The following is a 19451-nucleotide window of genomic DNA, read 5'->3' on the forward strand; positions in this document are numbered from 1 at the left end:
AACGTAGTTGGAAAAAAGCTGATAATCATGATAGTAGTAATCAACAGGCTATTCCACTCGATCTTGTCATATTTTCTTGCTTTTTCATGAAAATATCACTATTTTCTTTAAAAATATTTGTTACCATGACAACCATCGTTGCTATAAGGTAACCATGGCATTATGAGAAGTGTGGAAAAAAGAAAATGGCAAAAGCTGGATTCGTGCTCAGCACCCCTAAAATAGGGGAAACAGCACAAAAAATCAAAATCTACAGAAAACTTTAAGAACACCGCAATATTGTGACAACTACACTAGGTATACCGTCCACTAAAATGCGTGAAGAAAGAAACCGTTATCAGCGGTAGATGTAAACTTGTTAGGGGCCCATCTGAGTATACAAACTGTGATATTTTGTAGCCTTTATTCGAAGCACCAAGGATCTTCGCTTCGGGTAGCGTACCTTTCGGAACACACGGATAGCCATGCAAGAAAGGCCGAAGGCTATTAAAAGTTCTCTCTCTTTATTTTAATTTTCCGATTTTTTTTTTTTTTTTTTTTAAACATAAAATTAGCAGCTGCGACGCCGACTGAGCGCGCATCCCGCCCTCTGCATACAATGCAGACTCTCGACGACACAGTCGCGTTACATGACAACAGCTTTGAACATTGTACACGATCACATCACATGCATGCGCATTGGGATATACGGCACACAGTACACAGTCGATCATGATTAACAGCAGTAGAGTCATCTAACGTAGACTCTGGTAAACAGTGTGTGTGTTTTTACTCAGTTAAATGGAGGACATGGTGTGCAACTACCGAAAATGTCGGAAGACAATAAATTCGAACGCCTGGGTGACATCCTGCTCACGTATCCTTGCTTTAACTTTTGAGGCTTGACTGACCTCCATTCGTTGTAAATCTAGAATTTGACGTTTATAGGGACCAGTGCGCATCATCACCAATATCGTGCACACGGTCACTAAAATGGCAGGTCTAAGACAAATGTGTACGTTGACCGACAAGTTTTTCGCGGAATTAGACATACCCGGGTATGTCTAATTCCGCGAAAAACTTTTCATTTATACTAGACATATAAATTTATAGTAATGACATTTCCTGGGTCAATTTTTTGTTGTTGTTGAAACACTTGCTCTTGGGTTGTAGTTGCCAGTCACATACCTCGCACTGTTTCGCTGTATCTGTTCAATCCTGTTGATGTTTCTTTGGATGTGGGGATCCCATGAAGCAGCTGCATACTCTACAATGGGTCTGACATATGTCTGCAGGACAAGGGATTACCCTTCCCTTCCCCCTCTATGTTTGTTTGTTTTTTCTTTGTTTTTGATGATTTTTTAAATCTTTAGAGAATACCCAGATTTAGATTCTAACACTATAGTAACAGTTAATCATATTAGACATTAAGTAGGCCTACCGGTATAGGGGCCTAACGTTAAAAGTCTCTGGGCCCTGTCTTAAACTTGTGATAGAAATCAATCAATCACAAATCTCTTGAAAGCTGCAATCAATCACAAACTGTGATTGATTGATTGCTGTTCTTCATCTTAATTTCAATCATAACTTTTTGATAAGATGGATTTGCATTCAATCCTTTAGTTGTGATTGATTTGAATCAATCACAAGTCTTTAGACAGGGCCCACTGGTCTGTCTTAATTTCAACCACTTTGTTGATGTTGAGTTTATCAGGAGAACTTGAATCTGTTAGAACTACATTGTACTAGAAGTAACAGTAGAGTTACATTGAATTTACTGAATCTAGATCTGTGTTTTTGTTCTGTTACATTGCGTACATGCACAGACTTGCAGAATAACAGGTGATTGCTGAGCAAGTTCCCTTTTATTACCATGTTGAAATAAAATGAAAATGAAATGAAATGAAGAGTCGAAGAAAGTAAAGTATCTAGAAAATGTCTAACGTAAGACTTTGTTACTGTTAGCTGACGTGCTTAGAACTAATGTGTCTAGTTCTGTTGCAGTGTTGGTAAGAGACAAAGAGTTATAATATATACCTATGTAGCTAGACAAATTGTCTGTGCACAGTCCAGGTCTAGGGGGTGTTACATTTAATAGAAATTAGGAAGGCAGATTTTCCAGAACATCATTCCATAACTCTTACAAAAAAACTTTCTTTTTTATGATGTCAGATATATTTTGCGATGAGCATGGATCCCAAGAATTCAACAAGAAAACTGTTTGTCCAGCTTGTAAGTGCTGCTGACTTGATTTAATGTCGCAAATTTGTGGTTCCCTGTATCTTGATATTCTTACCAATATTATCACTAACATGTTACGAGTGATTTGTTCCCAATAGGGGCCAAGGTTTCATACACACAGACAAGTTGGTGAAGTCATTTGGCACATGCCTCCCTACCATAGATCATAATTCCAATTGATTTACAAGATTATAGGGCTATCTCAGTGGCAGTAATCCTAACTTGAAACTGACTTGATCATGTGACTATAGGCCTATTGTAGATGACAGATGTCATTCCACTCATTTGATTTGATCACGTTTTCCTGGTATACACAGCCAAATAGTGTCTGGCCGTTGATACTGCTTTGTGATAATGAGTTTTATATGCATTCTAAAACAAGTATTGAAAGTATGCCTGTATTATCAGCATCTTATACAGTATATTAATGATTAAATGTACCATGGCATAATATAGTATCATAGATACGTTTTATTGGTATATCGGTGTTGCTGTTGGTTTCATTCCAGTGTTCCATGTCATTCAAGCTTGGCTTTTTAGTGGAACATTCTTTTCCATCATTGAATGATTACTTCTTCTTTTATGTTACCATGACAAAAAGTGCATTGCTCCTTTTTAAGGGGTTAAATATATCATTTGTGGCTTGTGCATATATTTCATATTGTGTTCAATGATCTGTCCTTTTCGTTTGATTAAAGTCAAATTGACACATGGACTGCGTTGAATCATTTTTTTTTTTTTTTTGATAGTGAATTGAATTTGTGTGGGGCAAAAAAAACAAAACAAGAAGTCTTTCAACTCAGAGGATCTTTACAAGGTACAATGCACAACTTATTCATGGATACTGCCTTTGTCTTTATCAGAATCGTATAGTACTACAGTGCACTCCCGTTATAATGAAATGCTCGGGACCGGCAGTTTTCTTTCGTTATAACGAAATTTCATTATAACCGAACAAATACAATATATAACGAAAACAAGGAATCACGTATATATATCATATTATGTTTGCTGAATACTCATCATACACTGGAAAGCTATGTGAAATGTGATGGGATAACTGTATTACAATAATAAATGCAAGTTCCCCTCAGAAACTGTGTGTGACACAAGGAGCGAACTCACAGTGGTGTCACCCATGCAGAGACGCTATAAATGCTTGTTCCGCTACGTATTTTCGAAAGCAATTGGCATTTCGTTATAACGGAGCACATTTCTTTTGTTTTTCTTTGTCTGTGGCGCTCGGAAAAGACTTCGTAATAACGGAAATTTCGCTATAACCGTGTTCGTTATAAGCGAATTTTGTAACATAAACTTTAATGGTGATAATTTTGGGACCAGAAGATTTACTTCGTTATAACGAAATTTCGTTATAACCATGTTCGTTGTAATGGGAGTGCACTGTATCATTCCATTACGTCAAATACTAGTACATTCATGATTGAGGTCATGAAAGTATGATTGATTATGCTCATGAACCAATGCAGTTATTTGGTGGTGACATACTGTAGTCACATATTTACAAAAAGGATTCTTTGAAAACTTTGAATGTGTTTGGGTGATCAAAACTTTTGTAATTTGCCCAACTTCCCCTAATTCCTTTATGTTTTTGCATCGTCAAATTCCATTTCACATGTATGTTGTTGCTGTGATCAGGAAGGAAATGTTGGCTGCCAGTGCATTCATGGAACAGTTACAAAAGTAGACCTGCCATTCTTGGCAAAGTAATGCAGTTGATACAGTATGCTTTCTTTACATGGGTAGGTATGGAGACAGACAGAAAATCTATGAAAGATAATCGTATGCATTTGGCTTAAGTTCTATGACACTGTGAAAAACTCCCATTGCCTTCCATAGCTAATCCCCACCGAGCAGAAATGGTATTGTTACATACATATTACTTTAAAATTTGTCAAGAGTCCGATGCACAAGTTTACCAAGTAAGATTATGGGAACCAAGTCCATGAATGGTCCTCTATGCTGTGATTTATGAATCGATAAAGATGAAAGAAGGATAGTTAAATTAGACACATGATGTGTTTTTTATGCTTTTCTGTTCCACTTAGGCGACACCGATTTGCCAGGTAAATTAGACATCCTACGCATTGATCTCTCACCGTCTGAGCAATACAAGTCAATGGTTCTGGCTGGTCATAGGCCAGAGGTCATTCTTGAAATCTGTTCACGCGCAGTAGCCTTTTGGACATATCAGGTGATTGTGATATCTTGTTTTAACTTGACTTCCATTTACTAAGACAAATTTGGGCAGGCATTGATCCTGCTGTAATGCAAATGTATGTTTTGTAATTATTGGATAAAGTTGGTTAAAGAATTCTGTTTCTGCATTGGTTTAATTTATTAAAATTAGTGCTGGTTTCAGAGCAAACAAAGGTTTTACAGCAAGATGCATTGAGGGAGATGTAAGTCATGACGTGAAGTTAAAAGAAATGTGAATTTTGCAAAACAACATTGCTACCCACGGATGAGAAAATTCTGAATGTTCCCAACAACAAAAGCAATTATCATGGGTCAAATAGTCAAAGTACTCTCCAAGCCCAGTTTGCCCCTAACTTGAGCTGGCAGCTTGTTTGAACAGCATCACCACCTAATTCTCAGTTTTGCACAAGGGCAGTTTCAGTGTCTTTGGGCCTCGAGTATAGACATACTCAATTTTGCATGTACCCAATACAAGCTGTTTTCTTAAAATCATGTTTCTAGTGTGTGGCAAATCATTTATGTTCAGACATACACATAACAAACATGAATATGCTATTGTGATCATAATGAAGTATCATTGTTCATTAGGGTTATATCATTTCATGTCATCAGGGGGCCGTTTCATAAAACTTGTCATCAGTGACAACTGCGACATTTCTATGACAAATTTGCTCTCAGCCAATCAGATGCAAAGATTTCAGTAGCTTGTCACATCTATGACAACTTGTCACTGATGACAAGTTTTATGAAACAGGCCCCAGATGAACAATACATTGTATTTTAAATGGTTTTATGGACACTTTTATGGAAGAAAACAGCTAACCGTACTCAAAAGGTAGTTCATGTAACATTGATATGAAAAATGAATATTGTATTCCTTGCAAATGGTCAAATTTTCCACAGACTTGGCAGGTATCATTGCCAGTTGGATAGATTACCGGTGGACCCTATACAAATGAACAGCATAACCCCTATAGTCCCCCCCCCAAAAAAAAGGTAATAAATACACAAACGAAAAATGACCCCAAGTTTGCCTTGTTCTTCTATGGTTATAGTTTGCACGAATGTGTTGGAGATAATCTGCTAGGTGGTAGACCCACTGACTGTGTCTCTTGCTATTTTTCTTTCATTTTGATTTTTTTTTTTTTTTTAGTTGTGTGTTTGATGTTGATGCATTCTAGTATTCTGATTTATATTGATGTGCACTTACTTGTGAGTTGATTTGAGTTGAATTGAGTCATTAGACCTTTCTTATCTTTCATGAGGTAGATTCACCAGGAGAGGACATATCAAGATTATGTTGCCACCAAAGTCAAGGAAAGAAGCACACAGGTGGAGCAGTACTACGAGCAAATTCTGAGCAGAACACGGGCAGAAGCATCAAATATCCTTTTTTTTTTCTTTATTAAAGGTCTTTGCACCTAAAGTGCACGACATTTAGCATTAAATTGCTGCATTTTTTCACGAGCATTTAATATTAAAAGTCCCAAAAATGTGGCCCAAGTTATTCAGCCAATTCAGGCATAACAGTGCCTCACTCCAAAGAAATGCACCATGGTGACACGAGAGGGAGTAAAGGTAATCTGTATTTATTGAATTTATTGACAGTTAATAGTTTCCAGTCATCTGTGGCAATTGGTATCACAAATAAAGATGGGGGAGAGGAGCCCTGTTTATGTTCAAAATTATGAAGCTATATTCTACTAGTAAGTATTAAAAAAAAATCATCTCTGCAACAAGGGTGGACGAAGCCTTTATTTGAGGGGAAAAAACAGGCAAGTCCTGAGAAATTCTAACTTTGGCCAAATACAAGCCTGTAAACAACCACCTCCTCCAAAAAAAAAAAAAAAAAAAGGAAAAAAAAAGGGGGAAAAAAGGAAAAAAATAAAGTATCAAAGCAAAAACGAAAACTGTGTTACAGTAGCTGAAAGGACTCCTCAAGTGTGTATAGGGCCTACAGTGACCTGTGGGATCCCAGGGTTTTGTTACAAAACTGAACAGAAATACACCAGAAAGTAATTTTCAGTAATCTTTTTCAAGATTCAAGTGCAGCAACAACAAGTCTATTAGTATCCATATGAGTGCTGACTTTAAGGCTGTCCCACGATGGCTTCTGATGGTTCTCATAATGGTAACTGGACGCAGTGGCATTTGATTAAAAACTGACAAATGAAAAATACTTGCATTTTCTATCTTTTCTTTTTTTTGAAAGAGCATATGGTTATTCTGATCTGAAAAAAAAAAAATCCTGATGTTTGATTGCCTAAGGAAAATATTGGCAATGTACAATGAATAAAGAAATTATTTGATACTGTCATGTGTTTGCAAGCTACATTGTACATATTATACTTTGATCAACCAAAATTACAACTGTAGGCTCTAATTATCAAATGCTGATTGTTACTTTCTTGTGGGAACTGCTTTGCATCAGGAATTCTGGTACTTGATACACATGGTAATTAAAATCCCTCCTGCTATTCAAATTTTCCTTCAATTTCCAGTCATCAGGTCTTAAAGCACAGGTGACAGGTATGTGTGCACATCTTAGCACCTTTTGTTTAATAGTGATGCTTTCAAATAATAGGCCGTGGCTTTTATTAGCAGTACAGAAAGAGTAGAGTAAATAATAAATGGAGTCAAAAGGGCCTGAGCTTTGATCAATACAATACAGTATATATCATATACATTGTATATCATAAGGGAGACCTATAACAAAACATTTTCAGTTATTGTCACTAATGTTTCATTTATTTCAAGTTGGCTCTTTTTGTGCAGTTATAAAGAAATTTTACACTCAGTGACCCAAAGGTACACATCATTTAAAGATTAGACAACAGATTATGAAATGGGACTTACGAATGTGTGATGGAGGCTTATTGCCTACACCATTTGGCATCCCACAGTGGTGGTGTTGTTGTTTTTCATCTCGGACTATACATTATCATACATACATACATTTAGGCATATTTTTTCCATTTCTTTAAACAAATAATATGAATAATATCATTATGTAAGATCAAAATGTCTCCACTATTACAAACACAGAAGTTTGAGATCAAGCATAGAGTTTAAAAAATAATTAGGGTTTCTAGATTTGCTAAATAAAGCTGTACAGTATATACCAGTAGGCCTACTCTTAAAATTGACAGCAGTGTGAGGTGTAACCAACACATGGCAACTTTTAACTAGAGAATGTTATTAAAAGCTCTCCTACACCTGATGTCATTTTCTGGCAGGATTCTGTAGTCTAAGTAACAAATACTAAGTCTTCACAAAACTGGAAATGTAGATGATAAAACTGTATCTTTCTGTTTTCAATTAGCTTTGAAGAAAGAGATTGAGATGAACAAGAAACGCTACCATGACATATCTGAGAAACTGATGGAAAGAAGCCGCCAATATCAGAAATTGCAGGTAAGTTCTATAAGTCTTTATATATAGTATAGATATAGGATAAATAATCCTAGGATTATTTATCACATGCTTTAATTTGCAATGGAAATAAAGTATGTTATACAATAAAAAAAAACAATGTCTTTTACTTTACTGTAGATTATGAACTAGATGCATGTGGACTGGTCAGTGGTCTGTATCTCGGTCATTCATGTTAAGTTGATTTGGTATAATGTGTCCATCAATATTTGTGTGTGTGCGTGTGTGTATGTGTGTGTGTGCCTTCTTTAGATTCACACCTGTTCATAATTGATACGCAGGAAAGGTTGTACTGTAATATGACAATAAACAGGCCAGGAAAAAACCTCTTTGATACCCTTATACACTTTTTGAGTATGAAGGATTTAGTGGAACTTGAACTCTTGTGTCACATTACCAATATATAGATGCACCCCTTGGATTTCCTGCTGATTATTGTTAGTAAGAGCTACGGCTTTAACCTGTTGAGGGCTGTTTGATTTTGCTACAACACGCATTTCCCATAGACATCTGTCCTAGTATACTTGGGACTCATCCTCAACGGGTTAATGTGGTTTCTTGTCCCCACAGTTTGTCCAATAAGGTGAAAGAATTCAAATTTATTAGAGGAAATCTTCATGTATCTTGTAGAATCATCAATTATTATTGCCTTGCTAAAGTGTGAGTTTAATGGTGATTTATTCACAGTTGCTGTACGATGCAATGAGGAGGTGAGTCACATCGTTTTCTTTGTGGAGTGTTGCTAAGTAGGTCCTATGTTGCTTTGTTTTCATCATTCTCTAGTCATTCAAACATACATTTTAGATTTAAATGAAAGCCAAGGTTCTCTTAAAATAACAAAATCAAGGGACAAAATCAGTTCCACAGTAGTTTGTATCAGGATTATTGGCCATTTTATACAGTCAGTCCGCAGCGTGAGCGAAAACGCACGTATTTATTCAAGTCGTATGCACGGCTGAGCGGTGCTTGCATACGTAATGAGCAGATACATGGTCATGAATAAATCCGTGTAGAACGAGTATTTCTTGTCAGTTTTCGACACTTTTAGTATCAACTGAAAGAGAAAACATAAGCAAATATGCTCATGATCAAAATAAACGGAAAAGAAGAATAAAGAATATCAAAATCCCTCTCGAAGTTCGGTATTGTATTCAAAAATATTCCTTCACGTTTGACGCCAAAAAATTAACCTGAAATTTTTCATGCCCCTCTAAAATATGGTGAAGACTATGTCCGCTAAGGTATATAGTATCACAATAAGGGCACGTTTTCCCATCTTCATTTCAATACGGGTCAGGAACTAGCAAAATTCAGAGACATGTCTAGCGTCGAGTTTAAAAAGATTATCCTCGCATTCGCACCGGAATTCCGGGTCTGTGATTGGTCGAAATCTGTCGCAAGACGCGGCGTGTCGCATTGCGTAGTATCCATTGGCTGCTGACTCAATGCTGTGAGTTTTAAATGTTAGGTTCCAGATTGTGATCGAATTTTCACTCTCCCTGTACAAAACTTGAACTTTACACAGGAACCAATGATGTGTATGTGAGTGTGCACTTACAATGACCATGAACAATGGACCTGGCTGCCACCTGTCCCGAGCTCTGCTGCAAGGCACATGAATGCTTAATCAATTATTCATGTGGATTGCCCCGAGCACTGCTAGTCTGAATTCTTGACACAGGGTGAAATGCATGCACATGAAAGAAGTAAGCACATGTTTCCATGTGCTTGCACACACCACATTTCAGAATGAACAAAGACTAGCTGCGATAGTGGAATTCCTCATGAAACATTCCAATCCTGGCCATTGTCCACGACCATTGTCTGGGTATCAACAACACATTCCACGCATGTTCATTCACTACCCCACTTCCAGTAAGAAAACATAATTTGCCTTGTTTTCAACAGGAAAATTCACAACCTTAAAAATGGTGCCCCTCTTCGTTTTTTAATTGATCATACTCGCTCAAGTTTCACGATTGTGAAATCGAAGAAATTACGGAGATCTATTTTCAATACCAGTCAGGAACTAGCAAAACATCAAACTATGATCTAAAAGCTTCTTGAACATTGGCAAAATAATCGTTTACTTTGATGCTAAAATGGACTACTATATTGACATCAAAAATAGGGAAATTAGGTATCAAATTAATGAGCATAATCAGCTCTATAACTTACCCAACCATCCTGGGTCAAACAATGCACTGTGAAAGCTATGAAAGTTGTTATTGCGACCTCTGCAAAAACTCTCGCAAAGTATCGCGAAATCTCGTCAGTCTCAAGGGCACAAACTGCGTAAACGTGATTCTGAATAAAATTGTCGTTCGTGCCTCATTATCGCACACGCTGCGGACTGACTGTATAGTCAAAATGTGAGAGTATTAAACAAAGCCATTGTTAATAATCTATGCTGTCATAAAATCTTTTATCGTAGCTTTTTCCTCAAAGAATTCAATGCAATTAAGCATGTGAAGAATGCTAAGTTCATCTTGGATTCATACAACTGTATGTTGTTTTTCTGACCTCTCAATCAACAAAAGTAATGCTGGGTAAAGAACCTGATGAATGCAGATGATTAGGAAGGAAATATATCATTTCTAAAATGATATCGAAAACCAAATGAACTTGAGTGATATTTATGAATATCTACATTAAATCAGATCGTGTGCAGATGAAGAGTGTTTGCAGTTTTCTTCAAAGTTTTTACAGGGGTATTTTGGTCCCATTAAAAGTTAATCTGATTAAAGAACTAGTATCTTACAAGCACAATTGTGAAAATTTGATCACAATTGGATAAGAGTTTAACTAGGGAGTTATGTAATTGTGAGTTTGCTCATTTTTACAAAACACTTCTCTCACAGTCAGATGAGTGGTTGATAATGTCATTCCTGCACAACTTACTTGCCACATAATTTGTACACAAAATCATGAAATTGTCAGTTTTTTATTCTTATGCATAAAATGAAGCATTCTCAGATCCTATGCATTGTATAAATTTGAGGACCATTATTCTGAAGTTATTTCAACCAGTAATGCTAAATTACATTTTACAATTTGAAAGCAGAAAACTGAATCTTTTTTTTTTCATGATCAGTGGAAAATTGTGAGGAGATGACATCATCAACTCACTCATATGCATCAACTCTTCATGAGCTGTTATGTAAAAATTGGCGTAACTTCAGAATTTCATAACTACCCTAATTTTTATACGAGATGCATCAAACTTTCACAGTTGTTCTTATAACATTTTACTATCTCTTTCCAGATCAACTTATAACTGGGCTGTATTCCCCTTCAACACTCTATGATGATCTATGTACTTGACATTGGTAATGTGAAAGGAAAATCAAGGCACTGTTTTCAAGAGATGCATTGTATTAGCTGCTCCGTAAACCTGTCAAATATGTAGTTATAGTGTTTGGTATATAGCTTCGTTCAAAGTGTGTGAGCCATGCCTATAATGATCATGCATTGCAGAAAATCCATCACTGTGAGCTGCATGGAAACTCTCTCTGATGGAGACATAGCTGGAGGAGGAGTGGGGGAATCCAACTTTGAGTTGCCCTTCTCGACCATTGAAGGTAAGGGCTCGCATATACACATCATCAGGATTGGCTTGTCATACAATTTGGAAACTTGAGGGTTATCAGTGCTTCTAGAGAAATAAGATCATGATATTAATTGTTCCCCTGAACATGAAAATCACTGTAAATACAGAGACTCCAACCCTAAGCACCTTCTGATCTGGAGATTCTCCCGCCCGAAACCCCTAGCAAACGGGAGACTCCAAGTTGATGTGTGCGAAGCACGAAGTTCCTTGGGTTCTTGATGTTCTCTGGTGCTATCTAAGGCTTATTTTTGTCCCCGCCGAACGAACTCGAGCAGGGGACTATGAAACGGGCTCCGTACGTGTGTGTGTCCGTGTGTCCGTCTGTCTGTCCGTCTGTGCGTCCGTCTGTGCGTCCGTGTGTGATCAAAATGTTCAAAATGCTACTCCTTTGCCATTTCTAACCCGATTTTGATTCTGTTTGCTTTATATGATAGCACTACATGGGAGCTTTGAAACTTCTATTCAGAATTTCAGTTGTGACCTTTGACCTCGACCTTTGACCTATATTGTACATTTTGCTTTATATGATGGCACTAGGTGAGGGCTTCAAAACTTCTACACAGAATTTTGACCTTTGACTTCTTTGACCTTTGACCTTGATTTTTGACCTATATTGTACATTGCCTACAAAATGCTACTCCTTCGCCATTTCTAACCCGATTTTGATTCCGTTTGCTTTATGTGATGGCACTAGGCGAGGGCTTCAAAACTTCTACACAGAATTTTGACCTTTGACTTCTTTGACCTTTGACCTTGATTTTGACCTATATTGTACATTTTGCTACAAAATGCTACTCCTTCGCCATTTGTAACCCGATTTCGATTCCGTTTGCTTTAAGTGATGGCACTAGGTGAGGGCTTGAAAACTTCTACACAGAATTTTGACCTTGGACTTCTTTGACCTCTGACCTTGATTTTTGACCTGTATTGTACATTTTGTTACCAAATGCTACTCCTTCGCCATTTCTAACCCGATTTCGATTCCGTTTGCTTTATGTGATGGCACTAGGTGAGGGCTTCAAAACTTCTACACAGAATTTTGACCTTTGACTTCTTTGACCTTTGACCTTGATTGTTTACCTATATTGTACATTGGCTACAAAATGCTACTCCTTCGCCATTTCTAACCCGATTTCGATTCCGTTTGCTCTATGTGATGGCACTAGGTGAGGGCTTCAAAACTTCTACATAGAATTTTGACCTTTGACTTTGACCTTTGACCTTGATATTTTTACCTATATTGTACATTTTGCTACTAAATGCTACTTCGGCGGGGACATATATTACGCACCGCGTAATTTCTACTTTTCCTTGTTTCCACATATGATAGCAATAAGTAAGAAATCCTTTCCACCGGGAGACACACAGCCAGGGCGGGAGAAATCAAGTCTGAGCTCCAGCGGGAGAACGGGAGATTTTGCAAAAATGGGTTTTCGGCGTGTTGAAAACGGGAGAGTTGGAGTCTCTGTAAATAGGGTCAACTTGATGGTGTGTTCCTTGTATCCATTCCAGGAAAAAAAAATAATGAAACTTGAAAGAGCGAGAGTTGAGCTAAACTTTCTTGTTTGTAACAGAATATCGAGGACTACTTTGCAGTATAATCACTTTATTTAGGAATTTAGAACTTTGTATGCCCAAGCTTTTGAGTACAAACAAAGTTTAAATTTGAGGTAGACATTTGCTAGTTTCTAGAAATTGAAGTGTTACCATGGCAACAGCCATTACTGAATATTTCCATGACTTTCAATGACTATTACTGCAATTGGAGGAGCAATTCTAGATCTATAAATGTAATCACTCTTATTACATTTCATTGTGTAATACAAAATATAAGCTTTAAAAATGTGTTATCATGGCAACAGGAGAAGACACCAGAGAATGAATTGGCAATTAATGAGTGCTTACAAATTTTGTAAATTTAGTTCCTTTTATCACATTTTATCATTGCTCAGTAAAATTAGAGGTATAAGGTATTTCAAAAAAAAATAACTGTTGAATATCATGATGACAGCCAGAGAGAATGTCAAAGGATGACTAGGACTTTGATTAAAAAACAAATGAGCAAACAAACAAACCTGAGTAATTCTAATAAGTCTATTCACTTTATTGCATTTGAGTGTTGTATTTAAGTGAAAATATGTGTATTAAATAAAAAACTGTTACATGTCAATGGTAGAAAACATCCAAATTCTGAGGGGCTCAATGTTTACATCTACTTAAGATAAACCCTAAAACGAGGAATGTTCGCATGTATTTTAATTTCGCAAGAGACAAGATTCAAGAAATTAAAATACACATGGAGGTTCTTGTCTATACTGTACGCATTGAATATTAGACGCAACTCGCAAAAAATTTCATGCCACGAAAAAGGCTGTGGGATCCAATTCATGAAAATATCATGTTTTACAGTATCAGTCTGTATGTGTGCCAAATTTGGTAATTCCGTTAGTAAACAATTAGTCTGATATAACAACTAGTATTCTGTTTGCAAGAGCTCCAACAACAAAAAAAAGGTTTTTTTTTTTGGGGGGGGGGGAGAGGGGGAGGGCAAAATCTTGATGAGCACACATTTATGTCACTGTGTGAAATCCTTGGCGAGGGTGATGGGAGGGAGGATATCCCTCTGACAGTAGGGACTTTTTAAGCATTTAAAAACAAATTTCTAGGGAATTAAACATAGTAAAAAATCCTGGGAAGGACTATGATCTTACTTAAGAAAATTACTATCCATTGTACTAAGAATGGGAACGATAATATATTATTAATGAGCTGAAACTGTTGGAAATGTTCATGGTAAAGTCACTGAAGTGTTACTTGTTCACTGTCTTGGGTTTGGCCATTACCTCTAAGATTTCATAATGCAGATGATCCGCTGTGATGAGTTTGTTGCATGCATAGGCTAGGTCAGCTCCACCACGCAATGGTGATCAAGCCACTTTGACATTTACCATTTGGTTTTATTGTGAAATTCATTCATTAAAAGCTTGTTCAAGCAATAAAAAATATTCTTATATTGCTAGAAAGCTTAGAAGGAAAGGAAAAATGAGAGGGTTTACTAAAGGTGTGTTACATGGGGAACACTCTTCAAAGGACACAGGGCTACTGTCTGTATAGTAAATTCATGTGTAAGTACCCTGTCAGGGGCAAAAATTTCACATTTTTCAGTCATGAAATTGACAATTATAAGTCCAGAAAAGTGGCTTTATTGTTCATTTGTTAGATTTAATTAATTTCTTTAGATAATTTATCAATGATTTGTTACCTTTCTGGAGGCTAGGGTCACGGTAAGGGTTAGGGTTAGTCAACCAAAATTTCTCACTTTTCTATCATAGTTCAAAGAAATGAATGCTAAGCTTCAATATTATATATGACTTTTAAAATTTTACTTTTCTAACCCATTCAAAAATGATCAAAATGAGAGTTGCCATTTAATCAAAATGGAAAAGGGAGGAAATAACTATAAGGGTCACTCAAGTGTGCTGTTAAGCAGGGCTCGACACTAAGGGTGGCCCGGTGGCCCAGGGCCACCAAAAATGAAAGTCAGGCCACCAAATTTTAAAAAAGGGCAAATTTGGTGGCCCGCCTCGGGCCACCAAAAATGTTTGAAAAATATGTGAATAAATTTGTAACTTTTTGCGCCGGAAATTAGCAGTTAAATTTGTTTAAATGATGGATGAAAAGGACTGAATGTGTGCCTGAGAATGAGTGTTGCGAGTTTGTTGAGGTTTATTTATGAGTATATGTCCAGCTTCCAATTCTTACTATGATAAAACTTAAATATTTGACTCATATTTCATTTTTTTTTAAAAAAGGACTTAATGTTTTTCATTGTTTTTTTTCGGGCCATCAAATTTTTCTCTCGGGCCACCAAAATTTGAAATTGATGATTTTGGTGGCCCCATCGGGCCACCAAAAAAAAAAGTTAGTGTGGAGCCCTGTGTTAAGTAGTATCATTGTAAATGCATTCTATTTCTCAGAGAGAAATATGGTCCAGAAAACTGCTAATGTCTTGATTTAAGCTTGGTTTTAATCCAAAAAGAAAATTTTAAGAATTTGAGCAGGTCAAACCACATGACATAGTTTGGTCAATTCAAGAGATTCCTAATCTACAAATTTTTATGGGTTTGGATCTGAGTAGTAACGTGTGGCCTCCATAAATACACATCATTTCATTCTCGCCCCATTGGCAGCCAGTCAAACTCTCAAACAAAATTGACTGACATGACATCACTGCTTAAGAGACCTCCAAATGATTTTCAGACTTTTACTATTGAACAGCTATAAATTATACTGAGTACAGAGTTTCAGAATTCATAGTGATTGGGATGAGGAATAAGAATGTTCTCAAAATTTATAACAAATTGCAATGAACAAGGATGATATACGTGTACATGACAGCCTCACCATATAAGAATGCATGAGTTGGGGCTCAAGGAAGCAGAACAAAGGAAGGCATGTATTTGCAGAGATTCTACACAGGTGAAATCTCTGTTTCAATCATAAATTGTGAAATCTGTTTGAAAAAGTGTCTCGGCTGTCATTTTCTTGATGCACTGTACTTTTGATTTCCTCTTGTAAAACTATTGTCACATTCCCTATTCATCTTAAATCTTACTACAGTGTAATTACCCTATTAATTGCTAATGACAGTGAAAATACCATAGATGCTGTTATTTTCACAAAGGTTTAATTTTCTCAAATTTTGAGAATCACAGTCGGACTGTGAATTTAGCAAAACATGGAAATGTCACCACATGCTAAGGTAGTAGTACACTTTTGAAGGCCTCTGTGTCAATTCACACTAAACATCTAACGAAAATGTCTGTGACCTTCTCAATCACGAAAATATATGAACTAGAAAATAACAGTTTGTACAGTAAAGAGTGTATTGATCATGGTGGTAACAACAATGTTATTGACACAAAGATTTTCAATGAATTTATGATACACCTGTCCAGTGATGAAATTAATTGCATTACAAGTCTTTATCTCTATTGCTGTCATATGTTTTCCTTTGCAGTTTTTGTTGAGTTTGTGTATTACCAAGACACATTCTCTTTTGTTGTAGTAGATGTGTGTACAATGTGTGTTGTTTTGTGTATTATGTAGGGCACAGACGACCATCAGGTGACAGAAAGGTTGTACCAACTACTGCTGAACGTAAGAGTAACAATCTTCTTTGCAATATGAATAGATTAGGACAAGGATGCCAGTTTTCAGGAAAAAGCCCGATTTCAGGCCCTGGTACTATCAAAAGTTCAAGCCCTTTCATGTACGAAGTAGCTTGGTGTATGTAATTCAGGCCCTCTTTTCCTTCCAACTGGCTTCCCTGAGTAGAAGCATAAAGTGCTATGTGAAAGCTTGTATGTGCTACCACTGCATAATGTTATATTATTCATATGTTACTATTTTACTCCTTTTTGGCATCACTTTCAATGTTTAAATGCCTTCCTTTGCCAATGTAATTTCATCACCCATTCTGTGTCCATGAAGTTGCTGATTACTTAAAACTTAATTTGCCAAGCATCATGACATATTAAAGACCTTGTTATGCACATGAAAAACAATATCAAATAGTTGCATGTCAGAAAATGTCTAAATAGGTAATGATCTCATGTGCATGCCAAATATTGTACGGCCCACATGTTTCATATCTATAACCCACAAAAACAAACGATAAGTGGAAATATAGGAATCAGCATCTAGTCAGCAGGTCTGTTGCAAATGTAGCAGATCAAACTACTCCGGTTTTCAAGCAATTCAAATAAAATTTGGTACACATGTTGAGCTGAATGTAAAGTCATGCAAGAAAAAGTCATTGCCATGGCAACAGCTCATTTGTCCCCACATGAGATGAAAGGCTTGCAGATTGAACTTTTTCTCTAGTTTTTCAATAGAGTTTTAGATGCAAAGTTGAAGCTGTGCAAAACACTTTTAAAGAGAAGTGAAAAGTGCATTGCCATGGTAGCATATCATGCCCCCAAAGTCAGGAAAAAGTGGATATAGTTTTTTCCAGTCTCAAGGAAATTCAATAAAATTTGGCACACATGCAATGTGTCTGTGTACCATTCATAATGTTGGTCTGCTCCTTATGAACAATTATTATGTCAAGTTACTGTTCATTGTTCTCTTCAGCATATCAGTACAAAAGTGAGAAGCAGTAAGTATTCATCACCTTCAGTGACATTTCTCATTTTCTTTTTTTTTTCTAATTCCTTCTGTATCCATGCAGGTGAGTTTGTCTTGAACCCTACAATGTCAGTTACAAGAACCCCATCCCATCTTTCCCTGGATCAAGAAGCAGTTCACAACAGGTTTAACCTGGAGATTAGTACACCTACTGAACTGTCACGCAGGTCAGTTGGCCAGCGCAGGTTGTAAATTAGTTCATTTTCTCAAGATTATTTCCTGTACACCAAAGCATTGTGTTTACAGCAGCCTACTGCAGAGTTATCTTTTAAAATGTATTCAGCCATAGTGGGTATGTTACATGTGGACAAAATAAACAAAAGACCTACAGTGTGTATTTGAAATGGCTCATAATAATGACAAGTCATATCTTGTTACTGTGGGATATCATTTCTGTAAATGTTTCAAATATGCAGTGAAAAAAAGTTGCCTTGCATGAATGCCAACAAATGTTTTGACTTATTCATGTTTTAATGATTAAACAAATAGAGTAAAAAAAAAAATCAATCGTATTTGAATTGCCATTGTTTTGGCTCTCTCAGTTATATCAAAATGACTTCCCATTTTACTGTAGTCCCTCATATCATTAAAGGAATGATGGATAGCATAGGGTACATGTTGAAGATGTGTCAAGCACTCCTGGGGATTCTTGATAAAATAGTGTCAGGCCCTTTTTGTAGTAATCTTTCAATAACCTGTAACTGCAGTAGAAACCACATATGTACGTCATGCAAATAAGATTCATGTGTTACTACATGTAGTAATTTACTACACAATATCATATTCATGGTGGCCTACATTAACTTAAACAATTAGCAAAAAAAAAACCACCAACATTTTATACATGTACATGTATAAACAGTGGACTCCCCTTTTAACAAAGTCCTTGGGAGTGGCAAGTTTCTTTCATTATATTGAAATTTCATTACAACCAAACAAATAAACAATAAAGAACAAAGAGTGCCTTTGGATTATTCTGCGGCCTAAATTTTGCTTCATTGTAACCGGAGTTTTATGATAACCGTGTCCGTTAAAACTGGAGTGCACTGTATACATATGTGTGTGTGTATATATATATATATATATATATATATATTATATTATATTTATTATGTATATTATTATATTTATTATATATATATATATACATTGTATATACAAGTATATTAATAATTGTCAAATAAAGAGGGCCCAGTGTTGGTTGCAAGGAAAGGAGAACTTTTCTTGTTTGCATTGAGAGAGAAAGAAATGAGATTATACAGTGCACTCCCGTTACAAGGAACACGGTTATAACGAAATTTCGTTATAACGAAGTAAATCTTCTGGTCCCAAAATTATCACCATTAAAGTCTATGGTACAAAATTCGCTTATAACGAACACGGTTATAGCGAAATTTCTGTTATAACGAAGTCTTTTCTGAGCGCCACAGACAAAGAAAAACAAAAGAAATGTGCTCCGTTATAACGAAATGCGAATTGCTTTCGAAAATACGTAGCGGAACAAGCATTTATAGCGTCTCTGCATGGGTGTTCGCTCCTTGTGTCACGCACAGTTTCTGAGGGGAACTTGCGTTTATTATTGTATTACAGTTATCCCATTACACTTCACATAGCTTTCCAGTGTATGATGAGTATTCAGCAAACATAATATGATATATATACGTGGTTCCTTGTTTTCGTTATCTGTTTTTGTTCGGTTATAACGAAATTTCGTTATAACGAAAGAAAACTGCCGGTCCCGAGCATTTCGTTATAACGGGAGTTCACTGTAACAATTTTACCT

The 19451-nt window shown here is 36.4% G+C and overlaps 1 protein-coding gene across 1 annotated transcript; it reads left to right on the forward strand.

Annotated features, from left to right (window-relative positions):
• Nucleotides 1–780: 780 nt before the first annotated feature.
• Nucleotides 781–17860, forward strand: LOC139723305 (E3 ubiquitin-protein ligase CCNB1IP1-like). Its single transcript, XM_071634565.1, has 9 exons — nt 781–856; nt 2152–2211; nt 4287–4432; nt 5707–5814; nt 6939–6966; nt 7760–7851; nt 8557–8579; nt 11347–11450; nt 17712–17860. Exons 1-9 carry the CDS (start codon nt 781–783, stop codon nt 17858–17860), a joined length of 786 nt encoding a protein of 261 aa, XP_071490666.1.
• The last annotated feature ends 1591 nt before the right edge of the window (nt 17861–19451 follow it).

The sequence above is a fragment of the Diadema antillarum genome, unplaced genomic scaffold (assembly GCF_040938485.1).
Source record: "Diadema antillarum isolate AM-2024a unplaced genomic scaffold, OU_Dant_1.0 scf00000185, whole genome shotgun sequence".
Lineage (NCBI taxonomy): Eukaryota > Metazoa > Echinodermata > Echinoidea > Diadematoida > Diadematidae > Diadema > Diadema antillarum.